Raw genomic sequence first — 25363 nt, forward strand, 5'->3', positions numbered from 1 at the left:
TTTTGCTTAAAATTTTTAGCTCAAAATATGAATATTTTTTTATTTAAAAAAAATCAAATAAATAAATCCATTTTTATTATAAGATCAAAACATATTTGAAATAAAATTAAAAAAATTTTTTGTTTGATAATAATAAAATATTAACATTAAATATAAATAAAATAAATTATTTCACTAAAAATAAATAAATAAAATTCTACATTATTATTTAAAATATCTCAATAACATAAAAATAAATTTTGGCTCTAAATTTAAATTAAACTCAAGCTAACCTCTGAGCCGACTAAGTGAGCCGACTAAGCGAGCCGACTAAATGAGCCGACTAAGCAAGCCGACTAAGCGAGCCGTTTTATCGACTAGAAACTAGGCTCGAGTCATAGCTAAGTCGACTCGGCTTAGCCGTTCAACAACACTACCCTCAATATATTCTCAAGCCAATATTTTACCCACAAAACACATACCTAATGAAAGAAAGATTTTTAAACTTTGTATCCTCCTTCTCCAGTGTGTTTCTTTGCCTCTTTCTCTTGTATCACAGCCTATAGAAGTTTAAATAATAAGACTTTTATGCGTGCAAGTATATGCAGCTTAGAGAGCTACTCATATTATTAATTCCCCCATTCAGTTGTATAATTAGATGGAAATAAGGAATGCCTAGAGTATGGGCCGCCAAATGATGCAGTCACTTACCACGAATTATGATAACATTGAGATATTTCTCATTCTCAAGTCACTTCGTATTAGACAGGTTTCACATTTTTTCTTTCTATGATATCTTTAGTATATTCCCTCTATTTAAAAAAAATATTTTCTTCTCATTTATTTAAAAGTGGTTTACCTTTTGCAGTAAATATAGGCCTAATTTTTTTAACACATAGTAAATTAGCTATTTATAGGCGCTGGTATTTATTACTTGAAAGAGTTCCAGGAAGTAAGATACAAATATAGAAGAGTTGAACCAGTATTTAAATTTTTTGATGTTTTATGTCTATATTTTGTTGAAGTTTGTGGATAAGCTGCATAAACAATATCCAGAATTTGATATCAAAAATAAAAAAGAAACAATTCAAGATATATATGAGGTTAATAGTTGATTATTCTTTGATTTAGTTTGTATTAGAGATCAATTAAAAAATCTGAATTTGACCAATGGGAAAATATTAGAGGGCCTAGATTTTATGAGCCAGAAACACTAAATATTAAAGAAAGAGTTTTATCCAACAAAAATAAATTAGATAGAGGTAAATTTATAAAACATGATAGCCTAGTATTTATATTTGCAGTAGGGATATGCAAAGCCTGGCAAATTTAAAAAAATTAATGGACTGGGTGGGCCAAAAATTTGAAAATTATATTTTTTTTTTGAACTTGACTGAACAATTTATACGTAAAAAATGAGGAAGAGTCTCACAAATCTCTAATTTTTTGTAAAATTTTAATAGCCCTGCTCAGACATTAAAATTTTGATATATTATTTTGAATTTCATACTAATATTTTGATTAATATTTGAAAATAAATTGCAATTAGTTTATTTCTTTGTATCTTGTCTAACTAGATTTATAAATAATTAGTATACTTAAAAAATTAAAATTTAATATATAATACATATTAAACACAATTGATATATAAAACAGTTGTTATAGAAAGAAATAACTATAGATGAGAGATATAAGAGTTATAATTGACATTGGCAAAAAATTTGATATATACATCTAATAATAGGATGGCCAGAAAATTGGTATAAAAAAATTTAGCAAGCAGCAGGGAAACTTCATAAATTTTATAAAATTTTAATTGGCCTATCCAAGTCTGACTTTTCATAAAATTTTAATGGGCCAGGCTGGGTAAATTAAAAAAATTATAATAAACTGTGCCAGGCAAATTATACAAAAATTCTTACCAAACCAAGCATTGCAGATCTCTAATTTATAGTTAATATAATTTTAATAATATATTTTTTACCTAATCTAATACATTCTAATAACACATCACTAAAAAATATATTTGAAATGTTTATATACAAAATACACAATCCCATATGGCATAATATCATTTTTAAGCATGATAAAATTTAACTAGCATATTATGCAATTTTGAATTTTTTTTAGCACTAGACATTTTTATAAGTCACCGCCTCTGCAATATGTATTAAAAAAACCTAATACTTATGACTACTCTTATGCCTGAGGGTGATGTATCTGATGCCACATAGAGAGCATTGATGAGGAATATTCATCTATACCCTTAAATGAAATTTTATCAACATCATATGTTGCTTCCTAAATTAGCCTCCAATTGAATCTGAAGTTGATGATTATATAGATATAACAAGAGATATAACCAAACCAACTTGGCAGCATAAAGGCAATACAAATCATAATAATGAAATCTTTTCTGAGCAATAAATAGATTTAACTCCTCTAGAATTAAGAAGTTTTTGAACAATATATGTTAAATAATTTTGTAGATTATACTAATAAATATTCCTCTCAATATTCTGGCAACAAATCTATAAATATAAATTCCCTGGAAATTGAAAAATTTGTTGGTATTCCTTTTTATACCGGTATTGTAAAAATGCCTTCTATAAGGAAATACAATTATGGAGACCATGTCAAGAAATAGATTTCTCATACTGGGAAAATATTTTTGTATAGATGATAATTAAAATATTATTTTAACAGGAACAATTTTAAAATAAGACTATTTATAAATTCCTTAAAAAATAATTTTAGAAAGATTAAATTGGAAGAAAAGCTCTCAATTAATGAGTTTGGGCTACCTTTCTAAGGAAGATCAAATCTTTGCTAATGAAATAAAAATATTAGCTCTTTAGGACTCTTCGAGAATTTTATTCCTTTTGAAATATATGAAAGGAAATCAACAAATTTGAAAAACACATTTAGTTATAAGTGGAGATATTGTTATTTAACTGCTAGATATGGCGCCTCCAGAGAGAACCCATAAAATCTATTTCGATAATTTATTTTCATCAAATAAATTGGGGGGCAAACTTAAAATTATTTGTTATCTTTTGGCGGACCATCCATTCAAATCGTTTGCGTAATTTTACCCTGAAAAGCGACAAAATAATGAAAAAGAAGGGAGAGGAGCATTTCATTTTTTAACTGATAATAATATTACCATTAGCAAATGGTAAGATAATTAATGTTACTAGCATCTCAAAATTTATTAGAGTATTGCCAAAATCTATAACTAGGAGATGCGCTTACAAGTTAAACATTTATACTTACAAATGCCAGTCATGAGCAAAAATTATTATAAAGGTATAGGAGGAGTCAATTTGCACAATAAGTTGAATTATATCGAACTGATATAAAATGGAAAAGATGCTTGATGATAGTTGGAAAAATCATTTGATGATAATTGGAAAAATCAATAGTAGAAAAATAGAGAAACCATTTCGAAAAAAATGTAGAAAATCTATCACTATTCTCCCAAAAGCCAAGATCAGATTGATAATATTGAACATTGGCTATCGAGCGTTTCTAACAAACTTATAAATTATAAGCCCGTATTATAGGACACAATGCAGCAAATTTAAGATATCTTTATGTCTGAACAATGATCAAAACTGTTTTATTTCTTTCCATACAAAATAATATATATATATAATATTAAATTAATGTACTTCATATAATCCCATTGATGTCATATGGAATTATTGTGTATTTTTGTATAAAACACTAAGCAATTTTTTTTACTGAAAATGTGTGGCTAGAGTACATATATATTATAACTTGATTTAAAATATAATTTATTCACGGGAAAAAAATCGGAAAGGTATAATATCATTATATTTCATATAAATATATATATTCTATTACCACATAGAACTCTCCACTACTACTTTTCAAGACACCCTCCTTACTTTCAAACTTTTCAAATAAGATTTTATCTAGAATAGCATGAGGCACTTATATTAATTCTCATCAAACAACGATACACAATGCAGACTCCTTCATACCTTGCCATTTCAAACTTGTTAAAATCTCCAATTTCATGTAAAAATCTGAATTTATTTTACTTTTGTTCTGCTGCAAAAACTCTTCAACATGCCTCTGATGACACTAACAAGTTGGCCCCTCCAAAACCTGTTTACCCCACTTACCCCACGCTCTTTGTTACGACTCCTGTCTTTTACACGAACGCACCACCACACTTGGGACATCTCTACACAGCCGCCTTGGCTGATTCCCGATTTCGGTGGGAAATCTTTAAAGGGCCCTCTAAAACGTATCCTGATCTCATGAATAAGATCAATGACATCACTGCGAAAACCGAAAACAGTAGTATTAAAACCCGATCAGTTGATGGGTATATTTTTGCAACTGGAACCGATGAGCATGGAGGAAAAATTGCCAAAGCTGCTTTAGGATCAAGAGGTTAAAATATTCATTTTAATATTTTTAACTGATATTCGTAGTGTGCAATAAATTCTTTATTTTCTTTTTCTAAATTCCTCTATTATTTTATGTATTCAAATTTTCCAAAAAATACAAAACTAATAGGTAAACATTTTACTAAAAATATAAAATAATAAAATAAATATTTTATAAAAATATAAAATAATAAATTAATTAATATATATAACATTTATCCCCAATCCAATTGGTTTCGTCCGTATTCTTTTGGGATATCGATCTTGATCTATTGTAGTTTCTGAGTTTTGAGTAATACTTCCTTCAACTTCTTGACTTGTATCATTCTCCTCACTCTCCTTTCGGTATTTTATAGTTATTATTTTCTCGTCGGTTCTCTCTTCTAATTCGTACTCTCGGTTCTTTTCCTTAATTGATCAGTATGACATATAATCGTTTTACCTTCTATAATTCATATCGTAGTGATCCTAGTATGCTTTAACTAATAGCCCTTTCCCATTTTTTTCTTTATTATTGTAAATGCATGACCACACTTTTTTATTTATCTCGAATTTTTCAGTATAGTATTCTAACTTCTCCTTTTTGTTCCCCCGTTCGAATATTTGTTCTAACAATCTTCTAGGTTTAATTTTTAACAATATTTCTGCTGGACTTTATTCATTTTCTGCCATGGTTTATTTCGGTAATTTTATAGGAATGTAGCTAAACTGGTTCCGAATTCCTCGTTTCTTTTATTCGTGCTCTATTTAACATTTCTAACTAAACGTTCGGCTATACCGATAGTCTGTGGGTGACATTTTTCATAAAAATCAATTCTTTACTACATCTTGGGAAATCTGAATCTGGTGAAGATATTTCTTAATATTTTTATCTTGCTTTCGAAGGTGGTACTAGTTATAAGGAATATTTCTTGGCAGCGACTGCTAGCATCTACCACTACCAACTAATAATGATTTTAAAATGTTCCAGCATAATCAACTCGGTGCCATGCTTTTGATGATTTTGGCCAATTTTGAATTGATGTCTTTTTAGGCATATCGTGTTGTTCCTGGCATTCTCTACATTTTCGACCCATGTTTGTATATCTTGGTTTATATTAGGGCACCATACGTTGTCTGGCTCTCATCTTCATTCTTACTTTACCAATATGTCATTGATGTATCATGTCTAAAACGTTGTTTCGGTATTGTTGTAGTATTATCATTTTAGTCTCCACAGTAAACAATCTTTCTCTGTTGTTATTTTTTTCTCTTCTATGGCTGTACTCATTAAAGTATGTATCATAGTTTATTGTCCGTCTACATATATACTTTAGAGAGTACATCATCTTACATTGTTTTTCTATCAATTTCGTTTGCATTCAAAGGTGTTTGTTCTCCCACTTGTATTTGATCTAGTGTATCTTCTTTTGATATTGTGGTTCCAGGTATAGATAATCGAGATAACATGTCAGCATTGGCTATTTGTCGGCTACTTTTGAATTCAATTTTATATCCATCTTTGTATTCTGGCAGTAGATGTTGTTGATATATCTTTTCTTGTATGAACTCATTAATGGCTTGTGGTCTGTTTGTGTTGTGAACTTTTTTCCATATATAAATTCCTTGAATTTTGTAACCCCAAGTATTAGTATTGTTAAACAGCTCGTTTTGAGTCGATTATAAAAACGGCGAAATCAATATTTTAACCAGAAAACAATTGTCTAAGCATGGAGAGTTCGATAATAGATGTCTAAACCTTTGTGCCATCTATGAGTGAAATCTTCAGGCTTGCGTATTATTTTTGTGGATAATATATTGAGTTAGCCGTTTTTAAAAATCGGCTCAAATTGACCGTTTAACAACACTACCAAGTCTGATGGCAAAAGCTTCTCTTTCTATTTGGCTATAATTTTTCTCGGCCTCATTTTAGTCTCTCCTTTCCTCTATATGTGATATTACTGCCCCATTTCCTATGACTGAATCATCTGTTGCTAGTATAATGGGTAATTTTGGATTATAATATGATATTTGAGTACTACTATTTCTTGCTTTATTTTTTTATACCCGTCTTTGTATTCATTTGTCTATCTCCAAACTACTGCTTTTTCTAATAATTTATTTAATGGTTTAGCCTTTTCTGCAAAATTTGAAATGAATTTTGAATATTGTTACCTAAGTACTCGACATTTTATTTGAAAAATTTACATTTTTCTATCTTTAGCTTGATACCATTTTTGTCTAAACATTTTAATACCTTTTTAAAATTTGTTTCGTCTCTCTATTTTTCCCAGTTATTATAATATCATCTAAATAACAAGTTACTCCTTCAAAACCTTTCAATAAATTCTCGATTGCCCGTTGAAATATTGTGAAGACTATATATCAAAAGGTAATCTTGTATATTTAAATAATCCTTTATGCGTATTGATTACAAGATATTTTTGAGACTCTTCCCCCCACTTTAATTTGAAAATTGGCATCTGTATTTGGGTATGAATCAATATTTATATTTTTATTTATAGTTCTTTTAAAATCCCCGTAGTAATGTTTTATCTTTCGTTTGAATAATTACTGTGGGTAATGCATAAAGTGAATGATTAATTTTTTCTATTACTCCTATTTTTAGCAATCAGTTCATAACTTCTTCAACTTTTTATTTTAATGCGTATGTACAGGACGTGATTTACAGAAATTTGGTTTCTCGATTTTTATATATATTTGTGCCTTAAAACCCTTCAAACAACCCAATTCTTTGGTAAATAATCGATGAAATTCATTTTATATATTTATGTTGTTTATTTATATTGCCCTTTCAGGTATATCAGTCATCCTTGGAAATTTAGTTATCCAGTTTCTTCCAATTAGATTTTTTGTATATCCTTTTTTGTAATTATGAGAGGTGGTTCCAGTGGCGTAGCCAGTATTAATCCATTGGGGGGGGGGTTAAAATTTTTTTGAGGACGAAACCCCCAAACCGCATTTTAAAAATTTGCCAATTTTATGCTTTATTGGTGTCTAACCAGTATAGTAGCCGGCATAAATGAAAAAATATTAGTAACAAAATTTTAGCCAAATTTATGATTAATACGCGATTGAAAGCATTATTCTGAAAATTTTATCAATTTTTAGTCAATTGTAAATTAATTCAATCCATTCGGTGTAGAAAGAATAATAAAATCACCTCCCTAACCTCCCATTTTTTATGATCACTCAATATATCTTATTTTATGTTAGAAATAATTATTTTAATTAAATTTTTGCATATAACAAAATTTTGCAGAGAATTTCATTATAGATTTTATTTATTATTTATACAATAAAATAAATTTCAAAATGTATAAATTTTATACAGATTATATTAAAAATTTATTCTAAATAATTATATTTTTAAAAAATAGAATTACAATAAAATATGAGTAATTCTTGTGCGGTATTTAAAAAAATCTAATTTAACGATTATAATATAATTAATACAAATGAGTATATTAATAAAATATAAATAATTCTTATTAGAGATCCGCAAAAGTAGGAAAATCGGGCCGGGTCGGGCCTTAAATTTTTTTAAAAATATATCTATAAATTTATCAATTTTATGTTAAATTTTTATGTAAAATAAAAATATTTGATTTTATTTAAAAAAACTAGACGCCATATAACATATATCTTTTATTTTGAGTAATTATAAAAATGAATTACTATATTTAAATAAATTCGGGCCCGGCCGACAAAAATTTTTTTAAAAAAATCGGACTTTTTTAAAATAATTTCGGGCAGGGCCGGGCTTGAAAAATTAGGCCCGATGCAGATCATTAATTCTTAGTGCAAATGCAATATTTGTATTAAAAATAGTATAAAATATATAAATATTATTACTAAGAATTCATTATAATTACGTTTTGAATATAAAAATTTTATGACTAAAATCATATTATAATAATATAGCAATTTAATAATTTGAATTTATAAAGAGAGGTCTACTTTTCTCTGATATTTGACTAATTCATCTAGAATTAAATTTTTATCTAGAATAATCTCCTTATAAATAAAACGGCCTTCACCGGTACTATTTCTTAAATAGGTTTTTAACCTTTTCAAAGTTGAAAAAGACTCAAAGTTGAAAAAGACCTTTCATTAGTGCAGGTGCTAATCGGTAAGGTAGCTAAGATAAAAAGCAATGTTTTGATATTAGGCAGGGAATCTAAAGTGCAATTATACATGGAGGCCTGCAAAGCATATTTTGGTCTCAAAGAGTACTCTATTCTGTCAAAATTTTTATACCAAAATTCGACATCACAAAGTAAGTTATCTTACGATCCTGATAATTCATCAGAATAAAACTCTGAGATTTTCTTAATATCCTCTCGCGTTTAAATGTATTTAGACTCAACCGGCAAAAGAAAATAAAAGCTGTTTAAAATAAAATTGTGACTAATAAATCTTTCCTTTAATTGAAATAAAAATGTATTTTATAAAAATCCTCAATCGTAAATGCATCAATATTTAAGCGATTGGACTATCTAGAAACTACTCTAGGTTTAAAATGTTTAATCCCAAACATATTAGCAATCACCTTTACTTTCTCATTATATTTCCGAAATTAAATGATTTTTCTTTTATTTAAAAATTATAAAAAATTAAATAAAATTTTTAAAACTATCTAATTAGTTTAACAATATAAATTTTATTATTAAATTTATAAATATCTAATTTAACTTTGCGAGAAAAAATTTACAATATATTTTTATTGTTATTTAATATTTTACATAGAATTTTTATATATTTTTAAAACATGTTATCATTTAAAATTAAAAATTCTTATTTGTTTTTTTAAATATATTTCATTTTCATATCGTATATAATTTTATTTATAAATTGAAACCATTTTTAAAATAAAATTATTTGCAATAAGAAAAAAATTTAAAAAATTTCTTTTTCGAAGGTTATGGGAAGGGGCTTCAACCCCCCCCCCCCCCTTCTCTATGCCCCTGGGTGGTTCTAATGTTCGTCCTTTATATTGTACTTTACTATAGTCTGACCTATTACGGATATATTGGTACCTGTATAGCTTTAAGTTAGCATACTATTATTTTTCCAATCTATTGCATTTATTATGCTTATCCCATCTTCTGTATCTAATTCCATTTTGATATTGCTGTTGTTTAGTTTGTTATCCACCCAAAATCTGGATTATATTCATGTTGTATTAATAAAATTCACTATTCCCTTTCTACAGGCTCGAGCAATGTGCCCAATTTTGTTGCATTTATAACAAGTGACATTCTTGAAAGGACAATTTTTCCTTCTATGGTTTTCGCCGCAAGAGTGGCCCTGATTTGGTTTTTTTTAGCTCGTACTATAGTTATTATATTGTTTTGATTTTTTATTATTACTTATATTATCATGTTCATCTTCTAACTGATCAATTGTAGTTTCGTCTTTAGTATTAATTTTGTGTTCTTTATAGCTATTTCTACTGCAGTAGTTATTTGAATAGCCATATTTATATCTAGATCATCCTCGAATAATAATCAGGGATGTGAACATGAACCCTCGTATTTTGGCCGAACCTGAATCCGGACCCTTTTTAAAAGTGGAGGGTTCAAGGATTCTAGGTGTCATAAAAAATTTTAAAATAAAAATATTTTTTTAAAAAATAATATAAATTCTTTTTTTGTGGAATCATTTATTTTATCTTCGCGTTTTTCTATCAATTTTCTTCCTGGACTTCCATTTTATTTAGAGATTGATATTATAAATTATTTTCCAGTGTAATAATATTTTATTATGTAAATTTATTAATATGCTATGTTATAAAAATACGTTGATTATTTTGAAAGTTTATTTTATAGTACAAGTAATTATATTTTAATTTAAATAATAATGCACAAACACGTTGGTCCTCAATATGTATGAAGCTAGAACGATTATTAAGTTTGAAAGTTTTCTGTAATGATTTTATTATAGGAGCATGTGCATTTTGTCGGAAGATGATTGGTGCCAAATAAAGGAACTTACTAGTGTATTAGTTCCTTTAAAAATAACAATATTAAAATTACAATCAGAACAATTATGTTTATTTGATTTTAGGGCATATGTATTAGATGCCGATTAGATTTAGAAAAATTTACAGTCTTTTTATACGAAATATTAGAAAACGTGAAAATTCGAGAGCAACACAACAATATCTATTTAGACCCTCGATATCAAGTTTTATTGAGTATTGAGCAAAAACAAATGGCTAAAGATTATTTTAAGGATTTATGGCATAAGCAAAACTCTATTATTTACAATATATTGGAGGCTACGACAATACCTATTGGTTGTATTGATAATAATAATGATAGCAACATTGATGATCTTGAAATTATACTTTTAGATAGAAAAAAAAAATCAAATTATCATCAGATAGAAAGGAGGATCAAAAAATGCCTATTGCATCTTTATTAGTAAAGTTCTCAGAAGTTAAGAGAATAAATAAGGATATAAATATTTTAAAATACTGGGAAAAAATTCTTTAATATATCCAGAATTATATATCTTATCTAGAATCTTCATGGCTGTACCGGCGACACAAATACAATAATTTTATAAAGATAACTATCTATTTTAGGTAAGGGTAGAACGTGAATTTTCATCTTTGAAATATATATTGTCTACTTTACGTGGAAATCTCAAGGATGATATATTAGAAGAAATTATGATTGTGCGAGAATAAAACATTTAAAAATATAAATTATTTCATTTTTAAATTTTTTATTTGTAAATTATGAATATGTAAATATGTAAATATAATAATAAATGAATTTTAACAAAATCTTATTTTCAGTCAATATTTTTATGTTCCCTGAACCCGAATCCTGGACCCAGGTCCTTTCAAATTTTATTCCTGTACCCGGACCTGGACTTTTTTTTGTCGAAGGGTTCACATCCCTGATAATAATTTGTAATATTTTAGGATTTTTTAGTCCAAATATGAATTTATTTCTTAAAGCATTATTCAAATATTCTCCAAATTCACAAGTCTTTGATAATTTTCCAAGATTTTGTATATAGTCTATTAATTTTTCCTCATTTTTAGATTATATTGATAAAAATTATATATATCTCTCTACTATTATATTAGGTTTGGGATCAAAAAATTTGATCAAAATATCATGTATTTCTAATACCTCTTTGTTTCCCGGACGCACATAAATTACCAATATTTTGTAAGTATCACCTCCTATTGTTGTTAATAAAAGTGATTTTTCTTGTGATGATGTTAAACTTGGTTGTATAATAAGCTTAAATCTGCTTATTAATACTTTTATAGGATTATATCTGCTTATTAATGGAATACTGGATTTTTTTAGCACTTAGGTATTTTTACTAAGTTTTACATATGTTTTCTTTATTTTATCTTTTTCGATTTTTCAAAATAATAATTCTTCTTTTTCATATATATAAAAAAACATATATTCCAAAACATTATACATAAAAAATCAATAATCCAAAAAGAAATATAAAAAAAAATATAATATTACAACAGGTTGGGTTTTTAAATTCTTATAAGTCGTACCAGTCTTTGTAGCACAGATTTGAATCGTTAGATTTTTTAAATGACTGCGCCATTCTTTATAGTAGCATTAACCAATATTCGTAGTGTAGAAATTGCAATAAATTTTTTATTTTCTTTTTCTAAAATCCTCTATTATTTTGTATATTCAAATTTTTCAAATAAATACAAAAAGAATTTCAAGGTAATATTTTATTAATTTACTTTGGGCTAAACTTTTAATCATTTTTAACTTCTTTATTTTTACTCTTTTTTATCAGTTCTCTTATTTAAACTTTAAGGTGGAAGTGTTTATTAAGAAAGATATACCACCCAATAAAATATTTTGATCTGTAAGAGGGTTTAAATTAATTATCTAGTATTTGAAAAATGAGTTAATGAATATTTGAAAAATTATATCTCGAATAGAGTTAGCTTTTAGCTTTGACGAAAATAAATCAGCCATCGTTCAAAAGTATTGCGACGATATTTCATGCCTATTTAAAGAACTCTTCGATTCATCTTCCATCACCTATACTACTTACGTTAGAACTACTTCTCAAAAGTTAAAAACTACTTCTTTTTTTTAAAAAAAATAAAGTTACATTACTCAATGATAGGAACGATATAAAGAATGAAATAAAAAATCACAGGGGAAGGAACTGAATTAGAGAAAGGTTGAACATAAAATACTAATGCTGTTAACGCTACTTTTAAAAAATAGCCCGCTAAAGCCACAGTTACTTTCTCCCAAAAAGTAGCTTTGTATTTTTAGCTACTTTCTCATAGCGTCGATATTTAAGTAGCCACTTTAAAAATTATATATAATTTTTTTTCTTCATAAAATTAACGGTTTTCACAATAAGTATTAATTGATCAATTTTGTACTAATTTTTCAGAAAGTTTTTATCTAGAAAATAACATCTTATTACCCCCGAAACACCCTTCGCCAATTAAATAGTTTCTTATCGGAAGAACTGGATAGATAGAGGCATTATATTTATAAAAATAGGGGTTTGAGGAAATTATCTAGGTCTGTTATTGATGATCTAAAAAGTTAAGTTATTTATATAATCAGTATTATTTATAAATATCATCAAAAACTTTAAATGCCTTCTCATTTTGTTAGGTAATCTTGTTTTTAATGTTGAGATGAGACTGACTAGGGTGAAATAAACAGCTCCTCAGCCAATTTACAAATGAAATACAATAGTATTTATAGTTTTTTTGATGTTATAAGTAATTGAATACAAACAATAACAGAGGAAAGGATTTGTAGAAATATTTTTTTTAAAAAATATATATCCATATTATTTATTCAAATTACAAAAAATAAATTATATTCATCATTTTAAAATATTAATTTTTTCGGTCAATGTATTTAAGTAAATATATCTAAATGTTATAATATAATTAGGCAAGAACATATATAATTTTTTAAATATAAAATTAATAGTAACGTTAAATGTTAAACTGATTGAAGATAGAAAAAGAATAGAAGAAGTTTTGAAAGATATCGAAAACGGCAAAGCAAATTTGGGACGGGAAATTATTTGATGCAGTTGATAAAATTTAGGATTAAAAAGAATAATTGCGATAGTAGGCCTTTTTCATAAGAAAAGAGATTCTTCGGGTTGTTCGGTCTCTTTGCCGATTCATCTCCCTAATTCTCTAAAAAATACTTCAAGCTTTACTACGGAAAGTCTTTAGTATACAGCAAGCAATGAGTATGAATGTTTAAGAATCGATAAAACTATATTAGACTATTTTCTGAGACGGCAAGTGCGAAGGTATCGACATTACGTTTGGATCAATGCAGGTATTAATTAAAATTTATAGCTAAACAAGTAGCGCATTTTAGTTATTTATACTAAAAATGTAGCCTGCTACTTTCAATAGTTACTTTAACAGCATTGATGAATATACCACCAATAATAATTTTTGAGTCTATTTTTATAAATTAAAAGGTCTATGATGCACGTGAAGTTTAAAATGATACTACATTGCTTGAACAATTAATATTTTGACTATTTCTAGCCATTTGGCTCCACCTGATTTTTAAATTTATTTTTTAATCGTGATATTTAATCAGGAGGAAAAGAAAGATTGGGAATAGAGAAGATATGGGCAAAACGATCATTATTTTGCATTTTTATCATAAAATTTAAAAATAAAATTTTTCAAAAGTAGCCAAGCCCAGATTCACCTACCCGGCTCTAGCCCTCCCCCTAACCCATGCGGATTTTTTACATTTTCATTATTTAACGGCCTCTGAATTTTTAAAATTTTGTTATTTTGAATAATTTTTGCCGTATTTTGTAAATTATTTCTAAAGGAAATGGGAAATATATGTTACAAAAAAATAAAGGTTTCAATACCCACATACTTCAAATTTTTATAATTTACTTGTATATTTCAAAAGCGGCACAAATGACTCCTTCCTGGCCGGTCTTTCTTTTTGTACCGGTCTACTGTCCTGTATTGCAGATCTCTAATATTGATTATTCATTTATTTTTAAACTCAGCTGTAACATGATTAGGTTTACAGAACTTTTTACAAACCTCTTTTCTAGGATATCACGATTAGAAATGAAATTTAAAAAATCAGGTGGAGCCATTTGGCAAGAAATAGCTAAAAAATACTTTGCCATACAGGTATATTTAGCAGACATAAAATATAATTTTAACTGTCGACCTCTATTTCGTTGGAAGAAGAACGCATCTAAATCCAAGCGTATTAAATTCTTTATTAAGTTTATATAAAAAATACTATAACCTTTTTAATATCAGATATCACATTTATATTTTGTAATTAATCGAAAAAATTTATATACAAACTACAGATTATCTGTTATTATAAAAATGTATCTATTAATTCTAGAAAAATTGAGCTCAGGAATTGAGCCGCTCAAGTCTGAACTGTGACTTTGTTGCCGACCTAATTTGGCTCTGCAGCCAACATAAGATGGCTTTGCCGACTTAAGGTGAATTAAGAGTCGAATAAAATAGGATTAATCAAAGTTCACTTTGAGGTCAGATGACCTGAGTTGTAGCGAAAAAAAGTCATTTAAAAACACTAGCTAAACTCCTACGACATACTTATACAAACACTTGGGCTAAAAAAATAAATCGGGCCTGACAAATTCGGACATTTAATTTTTTTGGAAATCGAGCAAGTCTGACTCGCACATTATTTTTTTTAGGACCGACTGTTAGAAAATGATTGATTTTTTTGATACCTAGATGTCAAAAAGGTCCAATTTAGCAGAGTTTATTAAAGTAGCAAGCTACTTGTAGTGCGCTATCTTTTTTGGTAGCTATAGCTATTAGCGCGCTATCTTTTTTAGTAGTTATGGCTAATAGCGCGCTATCTTTTTTAGTAGCTATGGCTAATAGCGCGCTCCTTTTTTTTGAATTTAAAATATGAAAATTTAAATATAATATCATAATTAAATGTAATTTTTATGATTTATTATTTAATTTTGAAATTGAAATATATTTTTAATTTGTAATTTATAATTTATATTTTCAATTTGTTTTATAAACCCAAATCACGTGTAAATTATTTAAAATGATCCAAATTTGAAAGTGAGTCAGACGATGATATTAATGAAATTGAAGATACCCGGGAAGAAAATGTTCTTAATAAACAATAATACAAATTTCCCATTTCCAAAATTGAAAAATATTTTGAAATTAATATAAAAGCTAAAACTGGCTATAAATTTATTTGTTTAAAATGTAAAAAAAAAATATCCTCAAATCAAACCAGTAGCTATAACCTCAAAAAACACCTAAAGGTAATTGTCATTTTTAAATTCTAGTAGTATTTATTTTATAAAAATATTCATGGTAACAGTTTTAAGTAAATAGAAAAACATCTAAATAATTTTCATATAGGCGACTCTACATCCGAAGACCAATTCAATTCAAACCAAATTGATTAATAATGCACATGCCAATATTTCTCAGAAACTGGCTGATAAAGTTATTGTTGATTTTATAATTGACACAATTCAGCCAATGTCTTTGGTTGATAATCCAATTTACCATGATGATTATAACTATCCCCTGCTACAACAATTTTATGTCGCCAGACACTAATGTATGAGATAACAGATAACTTAAAAGTGATGAAAAATGCTCTAATACCTAGTCATCAGAGATGCTTATGCCATAATTTGAATTTGATAGCAACAGTGGGTGCTGAAGGAACCCTAAAATGAAGATTTTAAAAGGGCAAGATCCACTTTTTATAAATGTCAAACTTTATGGAATAAGCAGAACAAATATTCTAAAGGCAGCCATATTTAAAAAAAAATTAGGCGGGTATTTATTAACTCCAAACCACACTGATGGAATTCACCTCCCAATCAAATTAATAGCTATGGATGAAAGATGATTAGAAATGAATTATGTGATCATGTTGGAATTCAATATATTAACGATGAAGAGCATATTTTTATAAAAGAGTATACAGAAGTAATTCTAACATCATAATTTTTTAGGTTATGTAATAGCTCTTTCCCTTGAAATTTTGAAAGGTGAGGATAATGTGGAGATGGGGTATTATGTTCCTACTTTAAGTATCCTAATTACAATTACAGAGATTGAATAATCTAATCTTATGCCAGCCCCTAGTAGACTCTATGTTAAAAGGCATTGAGAGAAAGTAAATAAAATTTATATTGTTTTGATTTTGACTGAATAATTTATACTAATTTAAAGTTAAAATTTATAAAATTTTATGATTAAGATATATTTTAATACACTACCTTTGTAACTTTTAGATTCCCCAATCTATACAATGATGATAATGTATTAGCTGCAATGATTTATCCCAATTTTAAACTAAACTGGCCATAATCAATTCCGATGAAAGATCAACGTAATAAGCTCATGGTAAAGTTGAATAGTCTCATACCTAATAAAGATGGCCTAGTTACAATCACAAAAATGACTTCTACTGATAATTTTTTTTGAAATAATAGATAATAATATAATAGAAAATACCCTGGACTCATTTTTTAAATATAAAAATACTCAAATGAGTATTTTTGATAATTTTTCTTATATTAAAAATATGTATATAAAATTAAATACTGCCTTGCCCTCAAGTGATGTTGAGAGATTATTTATAAGGCGAAATTTATACTTTCTGATCGTCGCTCTAGACTTGGGGATGATAATATTGAAATGATTTTATTATTAAAATGCAACAAAATAAATAAAAATTGAATATTACCATAAATATTTATTTTTATTACATAAATTTTTTTATAATCAAAACTATAAATGTTGATTTTTATATATATTATTTACTATACAATTAATAAAACAAATTTGTTTCTAATTTTTTTTATAAAAAGCAGATATAGCTACTTTTAAAAATAGTAGTTAATAGCACTACCTTTTTTTGATGGGTAGCGATAGTGGTAGCGCGCTACTTTTAAAAGTAGTGTTTAACAACTCTGCAATTTAAGACTCTTATATATATCACATTTCCCCCCCCCCCATCCTTTCACACTATTTTTCATTCCGCCTTAGGCACAAGGCCGTGGTTTACTGGTTATGGGAAAGACTTTTTTCAGCCGGCCACATTTATCCCGGATATTATCGGGGCTGGTACGATTTGGTTAACGAAGAATTCGTCCCACCTCAAGAAACTATAATCGATATTCGCTACAACGATGACCATCATTTGAAAGGTTTAAATAACTTTAAAAGCGTACTAATGAAAAAGATTAGAAGGAAGGAGTTCTAAAGATAATTTGAGGCAAGATTCATTAATCCAATAAAAAAAATTTTTTTTATCACATTTACATTAATCAATTTTTAAGGCTTTTAAAAGCGAAATACTTTTTATTAAACTTAATAATATTTAACATCTATTATAAATAATTAAATATACCACAGTTGGGTATTTGATTAATTAAATACAATTCGATCGATTAACCGGATATCATCTTTATTTTTTCTTTCCTTAATGGCGATTTTCAGGTTTACACCTGTAAGTCAGCTTCCCCTCTAATTTTTCTTCTCCATTTTTGACAGTCTTTAACATAATATTTGTTAAATTCATTTTCCTCATATCCTCCGCTATCACTTTTAGCCACGTCATCTTAGGCCTTACTCGAGTTATATTACTTCCATCAAGGTGCATTTATTTACCTAGACATTTTTTGTCTTACGTTCCACATGCCTAAACCATCTTAGTATATTTCTTCTTCTTACCACTCCAATCGCTTCTATTTCATTCTTGTTAGTTTCTTTCTCTCAAAGATATAATTCATTCATCTAATCATCCTCATTTCCGTTCTTTCTAATTTAGCTTTGTTTCACCCATAAACGAAACAACTCCTCACACAGCTTATATAAACTTTTCCATTTCACTTCAGAGATTCGTTTTTATTTATTAGGCTAGACGGCATCTCTCTGAACTTCATATATGCTTGCCTGATCCTTGCAACAACGGTAGAATCTACGCTTAAGCATATCACTCAAATAGCAAAAATTTTCCACTTTTTGCAGTGTGGACCCATTACCAATATCCAAAATACCATTTTCTACGTTATCATTATTATCTACCCTTTTTATGCATGTTCAACAAATAAAAGTCACTCTTGCTAACATACACTTCCTTTTCCCCCACTATATCCTTTATGCACCCATCTGGCATCTGGTCATTGGATTCAATTTCTAGCTACTCCTTTCCCACATGCACCACAAGACCAGTTGCCGCATTCCTCCATCTTCATATTGTCCCCACCAATCATCATCTTTGTCTTTACTACATTCATTTTCAGACCCTTTGCTTCCATCGTCTAGTAATTTAATCCTCAATTCTTCCTCGCTGTTTACCATTAATATAAAGTCATCTGCATATGTTTATATGAAAGACCTTCATACATTCATCTAGCCACCAGGTCCATTACTAAATAATGGACTCAGCACAGATCCCTGATGAAGTTCTACTTTCACTTCAAAGCTTTCACTATCTCCATCATCCGTCCATACCGCAGAACCAGCCATTATTTCACACCTGATTTTCTCAAGGCCCATCTATTAACCTCATGCGACACTCTGTCAAACGCAAAATATAGTTTTTTTTCCTTTGCAAGATTAGTATAATAGTAAAGAAAATAGTGATAAAGATATATTCAAGGGGGCGAATAGCGAATGCGCAAGAAGATCAATGGGGTTTGCTAAGAACATGGAGTGCTTGGAAGGAAGGAGAAATATGGCCCAGATGGCAAAAACAGGGTGTAGTAGGTGTTAAATGTTTAAAACATATGGAAGGAAAAATGGGGATTGATAGTAGTGGTATTAAGAACATCTGGAAGGCTGATATGGAAAAACTTTTAAACAAAGAGAATGAATGGGATAATGAAATTAGTTGTGCAAAGGTAGAAAGTCCAGGATGTAGATCTGGCAAGAATGAAATTACGAAAGCATTGAAAAAGATGAAAAAAAGGAAAGCAGCTAGTTTAACAAGAGTAGTGTTTGATGATTTAGCGATTAAATGTTTAATGAGTTTATGCAATCTAATTGTCACACAAGGAACTACCTATGTAAAACCAAACCACATTTCATCAATTTTCATTTGTTCCCTTATCCTAGTCCCTAATATCTTCTCAAATACTTTCATAGCATTTCTAAGAGTTTCTTGGCATAAACTTTCTTTTAGTGATCCTTACACCTTTGAAAGTGAGATTTCCTATAACATGTCGGTACTGCTCAATACATTCTTCCCCCGGTATCGCTTTCACATTTTTTACTATGCACCTATCATACAAATCTCCACACTAAAATAATCTACAGCATTTTTAGTCACCAGCTTTCTCTGATTCTTTCTTAAACATTCTAATACAAACAATCATATGCATAGCATCATCATAATCCAAAATTCTCTCCCATTCCGGATTTCTCGTGACCAGTGTTGTTAAACGCTACTTTTAAAAGTAGCGCGCTACCGTTATCGTTTTCAAATGAGTAGCGCGCTATTAGCTTGTTTAAAAAAAAAGTAGCTAAAGCTACTTTTTACGCTATTTTGATTTTTTTTTAAAATATTTTTTACGTAACTTTATTTCCACAAATAAAATATTGGTATAAAAACATGACTATAATTTGTTACATATATATATATATATAATTTATTTATTATTGCACCTTAATAATAATAACATTTTGGTACTGTCATCCCCAAATCTAGAGCGATGATCAGAAAGTATAAGCTTTGCCATACTAAATAATCGTTCAGAACTAGCACTTGAGCGCAACGCAGTATTAAATAATAAACACTTTTTATATGAAAAAAATCATAAAAATATTTAAATGAGTATTTTTAGATTTAAAAAAAGCATCTAGAGATTTAATAATATTATTATTTATTTCAAAAAAATCATCTATGGAAGGCCGCGGTTTCGATCTTGCTATAGTATTAGTATCGTGGTTAGGCATGGCACTTTTTAACGTTACCATCAGCCTATCAAGTTGCCCTTTAGATTGTTAAATTATTGTATGGCCAATTTAACTTGAAACTAGGATGAACGATAGCAGCTATAACATTATCATCATCATACAGATCTGGAAATCTAATTTATATAAAGCGATTGTATAAAAAAAAGAAGAATACCTTTTTAATTTTCAAAATTTAAATTTATCTGAGATTTAGATTCATTTATAAAAAATATTAAAATAGCATTAAATTATGGTAAATAAAGATTTTAAAACTAAATCTCAGTTAAATTTAAATTTTGAAAATTAAAAAGGTATTTTTCTTTTTTTATAAATACAATCGCTTTATATAAATTAGATTTCCAGATCTGTATGATGATGATAATGTAATAGCTGCTATCGTTCATCCTAGTTTCAAGTTAAATTGACCATAAAATAATTTAACTGAATCTAAAGGGCAACTTGATAGGCTGATGGTAACGTTAAAAAATGCCATGCCTAACGATGATACTAATACTATAGCAAGATCGAAACCGCGCCCTTCCATAGATGATTTTTTTGAAATAAATAATAATAATAATGTTATTGAATCTCTAAATGCTTTTTTTAAATCTAAAAATACTCATTTAAATATTTTTATGATTTTTTTCATATAAAAAGTGTGTTTATTAAATTTAATACTACGTTGCGCTCAAGTGCTAGTGCTGAACGATTATTTAGTATGGCAAAGCTTATACTTTCTGATCATCGCTCTAGATTTGGGGATGACAGTACCGAAATGTTATTATTAAAGTGCAATAATAAATAAATTATATATATATATATGTAACAAATTATAGTCATGTTTTTATACCAATATTTTATTTGTGGAAATAAAGTTACGTAAAAAATATTTTTAAAAAAAATCAAAATAACGTAAAAAATAGCTAATAGCGCGCTACTCATTTGAAAACGATAGCGGTAGCGGTAGCGCGCTACTTTTAAAAGCGTTTAACAACACTGGAGGAGGCCCACTAGGTACTTTGGAAACCTCGCTCATGATTGGTTGTAATCATTAGATTTTGAAGCGAGGTTTTTTACAATCGGATATCTTTCCTTACATCAACCCCTTAATGTGATTTTTACACCTCGTCTAGGAGATGGGGATCATATTGTAGACATAGAACATAGGGGACCTTTATAACCTCCATTAGCCACCAGAAGACGTTATCACTCTCCCGCCGCGTTGAGGGGGGGGGAGGCGGATAATATCAACTTTGATATAATATAATAACAAATATACAAAATATGTTATACAAGGCATATAATTAAATTTTTTGATATTTTGATCGATTTATTTTAGAATAATGTTTCTTTTGCTTTGACATAATATTTTTTCGGATTCTGAGTTAGTTTCATCTTTATATTTCTTACATACAAGTTAAGTTTCCCATAGTCACTGTTTTAAATCGATTTCAGTACTTTCTATAAATATTACCCATAAGGGACATTCTTAAAAAAGAAATTAAACTTGGGAGAGTTGCTATGACATTTGCCACTCCTATTAATGAGCAAAGTCTCTTGAACCACTTGATACTGACATATGATTAATGTTTATAGATTCTATCGCACTCCACTTTTTCTTATCAACGATACCGCGTTTACATCGAAAATTTCTTTGGCTTATAACTTCCATTTCATTATTATCAATTTTTAGGTTCCTGTGGTAAAATATAAAATGCACTCATCACTTTTGTTATATTTGTATTGGGTATCAAAATTCAAAGATTATATATTGTAAAGTGTGCATAGAGCTCGCCGTTAAACAAAGATCATCAGCTAAATTGATTTGAATCTCACCACCCTGCAAAAATCCGGGCAGTTGTATTGATATTTTTTAGCTTTTTAAACATGATTTTAATTTTTTTCTTCTTCAGATAAAGATAATATTTGATCAATACAATTTAGTATTATGCTGAGCTTTTATTTTTTACGTGGGTCAAAGTACACTTATCCCCTATTGGTATATTTATTTATCCAAAATTTTTCATTGTCTAATATATTATCACTGATTTCTTTTAGACGTCATCATAAACAGTTTCTTTAAACGAGGGATACTTTGGAACTTTTTTTTGCAAATGAAATTCATCTTGAGATAATCGTAATTAATGTAAATAATATTATGTTTTAGAGATATAATGCAACACTAGTTATGTATATATCTGAAAAATTGATTCATTTAATTTAAATAAGACACTTACCGTTCAAAATTTCTAAGACAGCTCCAAATGCTTTATCTAAGAGGCAGCGTCTACATAATCTTGGGAGGGGCACGAACAGTTTGCTTTCTATTTTATAAGAGGGGGTAAGTGGTAGGAATTTAAGGGAGGTGAGATTATCTATTAAATTTTTAGATGAAATAAGGCAAAATATTTTGCCATAAAAATTAATACTTAAATTAAAGACCTATTATATTACAATAATATTGCTAAACATATCTATATACTATATACAATCATAGATTTTCTAAATAAAACTATTTCTTGATAATTTTCTACTATCCTTTTTAATGTAATTTAAACGGGTTAGACATTCTATCAGTAAACTCATCATGCCAAACAATATACTATAATATTGCATTCATTGTAAATGAGGGGATTTTTAATTTCATGTTCTAAAAAATAACTCTTTTACATTCACAATATTTTGGTAGTTGGAGAGCATTAATAATTTAAGTTACTCCTTTTATAATTTATGAAGGGATACCATAAAAGATTTTCATTAAGTGTGAAAATATCGCTTTAGATGAGTGGGTATGGATTTTTGAGGGGAGTTTGCATCCAGTAAATATCCTGTTATGTAGGCGCTAATTAATAAATCGTATTCTTTTAAAAACTCTTTATTAATATAGGAATTTGAACTGATGTGAAACTGTAAATTATTTGCGAAGGCAGCATTTGCAAACATCTTATTTTAATCTTTTTGATTATAGATTGGATAGAGCTTGTTTAGATGGAATAATTTGGGGGATGTACTTGGCATAATATTGTCCCATAAGTCGGGTAACATCTTGATTCAGTTCTTCATCAATTTGAACTATTAAAAATATCATTATTTTTGTTAATATCCTTTTTAAATTACTATTAAGATTCATTAAGATGTCTACTATTTTCAGGCACATACGTAACTGTATAATAATTTTTATTTTATCAAAATGCGTGATAATAATTATGTGATATATTTAATCATGAACATTTTTGATTTGACAAGTCAAATATTTCGATTTCGGTCAATTGGTTATATTTGGCTCGTCAATTGACAAACTTGCAAACTCAGAAAAGCATTATGAGTATCACTTATAAATTGTGATTATAGTCCAACTCAAGGTATTTATTTTTATAATCACATGACCTGTCAGATATGGCAAGGTATTAATAAAAATGACTAAATTTTATTAAAAACCATTTTTAATATATCTTAACACTAACCCATATCTTTCAAACCTTTTATTAACTCTAACCCATATCTCTCTAACCTTTAATCCTACATCTTTATTTAATTTTAGTTATATTTATCCAATTAAAAAATTTCCTTAAGTTGGGTTCTTCTTCAATTTTGCATTTTTAATATTTCAGTGCAAAAAAAATGAAAAAATAACAGACGATACCAATGTTACTCATATTAGTAGACGGAAAAGTGGTACTCGGTCAACGAGCAATGGAACGCCTGTCACATGGGTTGAAGAAGTCAATTATATTTTTGCGCTGAGTCGTTTTGCCCCAGCCGTTTCTGATTGGTTGGCGAGTAGGGATGATGTGGTAGTCCCCGATTGGTTTGGTAATCAAGCCCGGCAGTATCTAATTGACATGGGTGGGCGGGATATTTCTATCTCGCGTTGCGCCACCAAAGTTCCTTGGGGTCTGCCGGTGCCAGATGATCCATCTCAGACGGTTCATTATTTATTTAACAAGCAATCTAATCTTTTTTGCATAGATTATACAAGTTCCATCTTATTTTTTTTCTCCTTATAATTTAATAAGTTCCAACTAACATTTTTTAAGTAAAGCATGATTTTTTTTTAAATATCGCTATCAGAGTCAGTGGTCCGCAAATGGCAAAATTCTCACGGCTTGACCCGGTTTCAATTTTTCACTAAAGTTGCCTGGGGACATCCCTCTTTAAATTTTTTTTAAATACAAAGCATAACCAAGATATATGTTGTACACCAAAATAACTATTTATAATCTTGAGGAGAGGTTAAATTAAAGACACTATACTTTATGGATTTGGGATTATCACTTCTATAAAATATCAAAATTCATCAATTATATATACAAAAAAATATTTTTCCCCGGACCAGCCCAAAATTTATTTTCAAGAGCCGGGTGATCAGAGTGTTATAGATTCATTCCGCTATGGGCTTGCCATTCCTTTTCGAATTAAATAAGAATAAATATGTAATTCTCTGATGAATAATAAATTTAAATATTCTTACAAATTATTCTTAAATTTTTGAAAATAGTAAGTTTTGGTAAATATTCGAATTATTTATTAATTTTAGCATTATATGCATATTCGTAATTTAGTTTTTTTTAAAAAGCCACTAATCAAATAAGTGGGACTTTTTGCTTACTTTATAAATGGTAAGATTATAATCAGAAGTAGAGGAAATAGAGGGTTCTTTTACACCCTATGAACGTAGACACAAATATGATTATCAAAAATTGTATGATTTTAAAATATGTAGGGTTGTTAAGTTACTTTTGAAACATAACTAGTTACATTCTAGTTATTAGGTACAGTTACATTTTTATAAATGTAACTAGTTATTAGGTACAGTTACATTATAAGTTACTTTCTGGTTCTTATAAATTTTAAAATGGTCTATTAATTCTAAAAATGGGTTTCAGGTAATGTTTTAAGTATTAATGATTTTTTCACTCAAATATTTGCAAATATGATATTTATATATACAGCTGTTGCAAATATTTATTTTAAACTTATTTCA

At 28.2% G+C, this 25363-nt stretch overlaps 1 protein-coding gene across 2 annotated transcripts in view; it reads left to right on the top strand.

The window, feature by feature from the left end:
* The first annotated feature begins 782 nt into the window (after positions 1-782).
* LOC135928926 (methionine--tRNA ligase, mitochondrial-like) overlaps positions 783-25363 on the top strand; it is a 28420-nt gene continuing 3839 nt past the window's right edge. Inside the window, exons 1-8 of one of the 2 annotated variants that reach the window (XM_065465379.1) lie at positions 784-846; positions 887-961; positions 1005-1082; positions 1121-1241; positions 3857-4407; positions 12349-12484; positions 17467-17627; positions 24016-24305. In XM_065465379.1, the coding sequence (XP_065321451.1) occupies positions 3972-4407; positions 12349-12484; positions 17467-17627; positions 24016-24305 (1023 nt within the window). In that variant the 5' untranslated portion in view covers positions 784-846; positions 887-961; positions 1005-1082; positions 1121-1241; positions 3857-3971. Of the gene's footprint in view, positions 847-886; positions 962-1004; positions 1083-1120; positions 1242-3856; positions 4408-12348; positions 12485-17466; positions 17628-24015; positions 24306-25363 lie in introns of both variants that reach the window. The other variant, XM_065465387.1, reaches the window with a different exon arrangement.

The sequence above is a fragment of the Gordionus sp. m RMFG-2023 genome, chromosome 1 (assembly GCF_954871325.1).
Source record: "Gordionus sp. m RMFG-2023 chromosome 1, tfGorSpeb1-WG-v2, whole genome shotgun sequence".
Classification (NCBI taxonomy): Eukaryota; Metazoa; Nematomorpha; class Gordioida; order Chordodea; family Parachordodidae; genus Gordionus; species Gordionus sp. m RMFG-2023.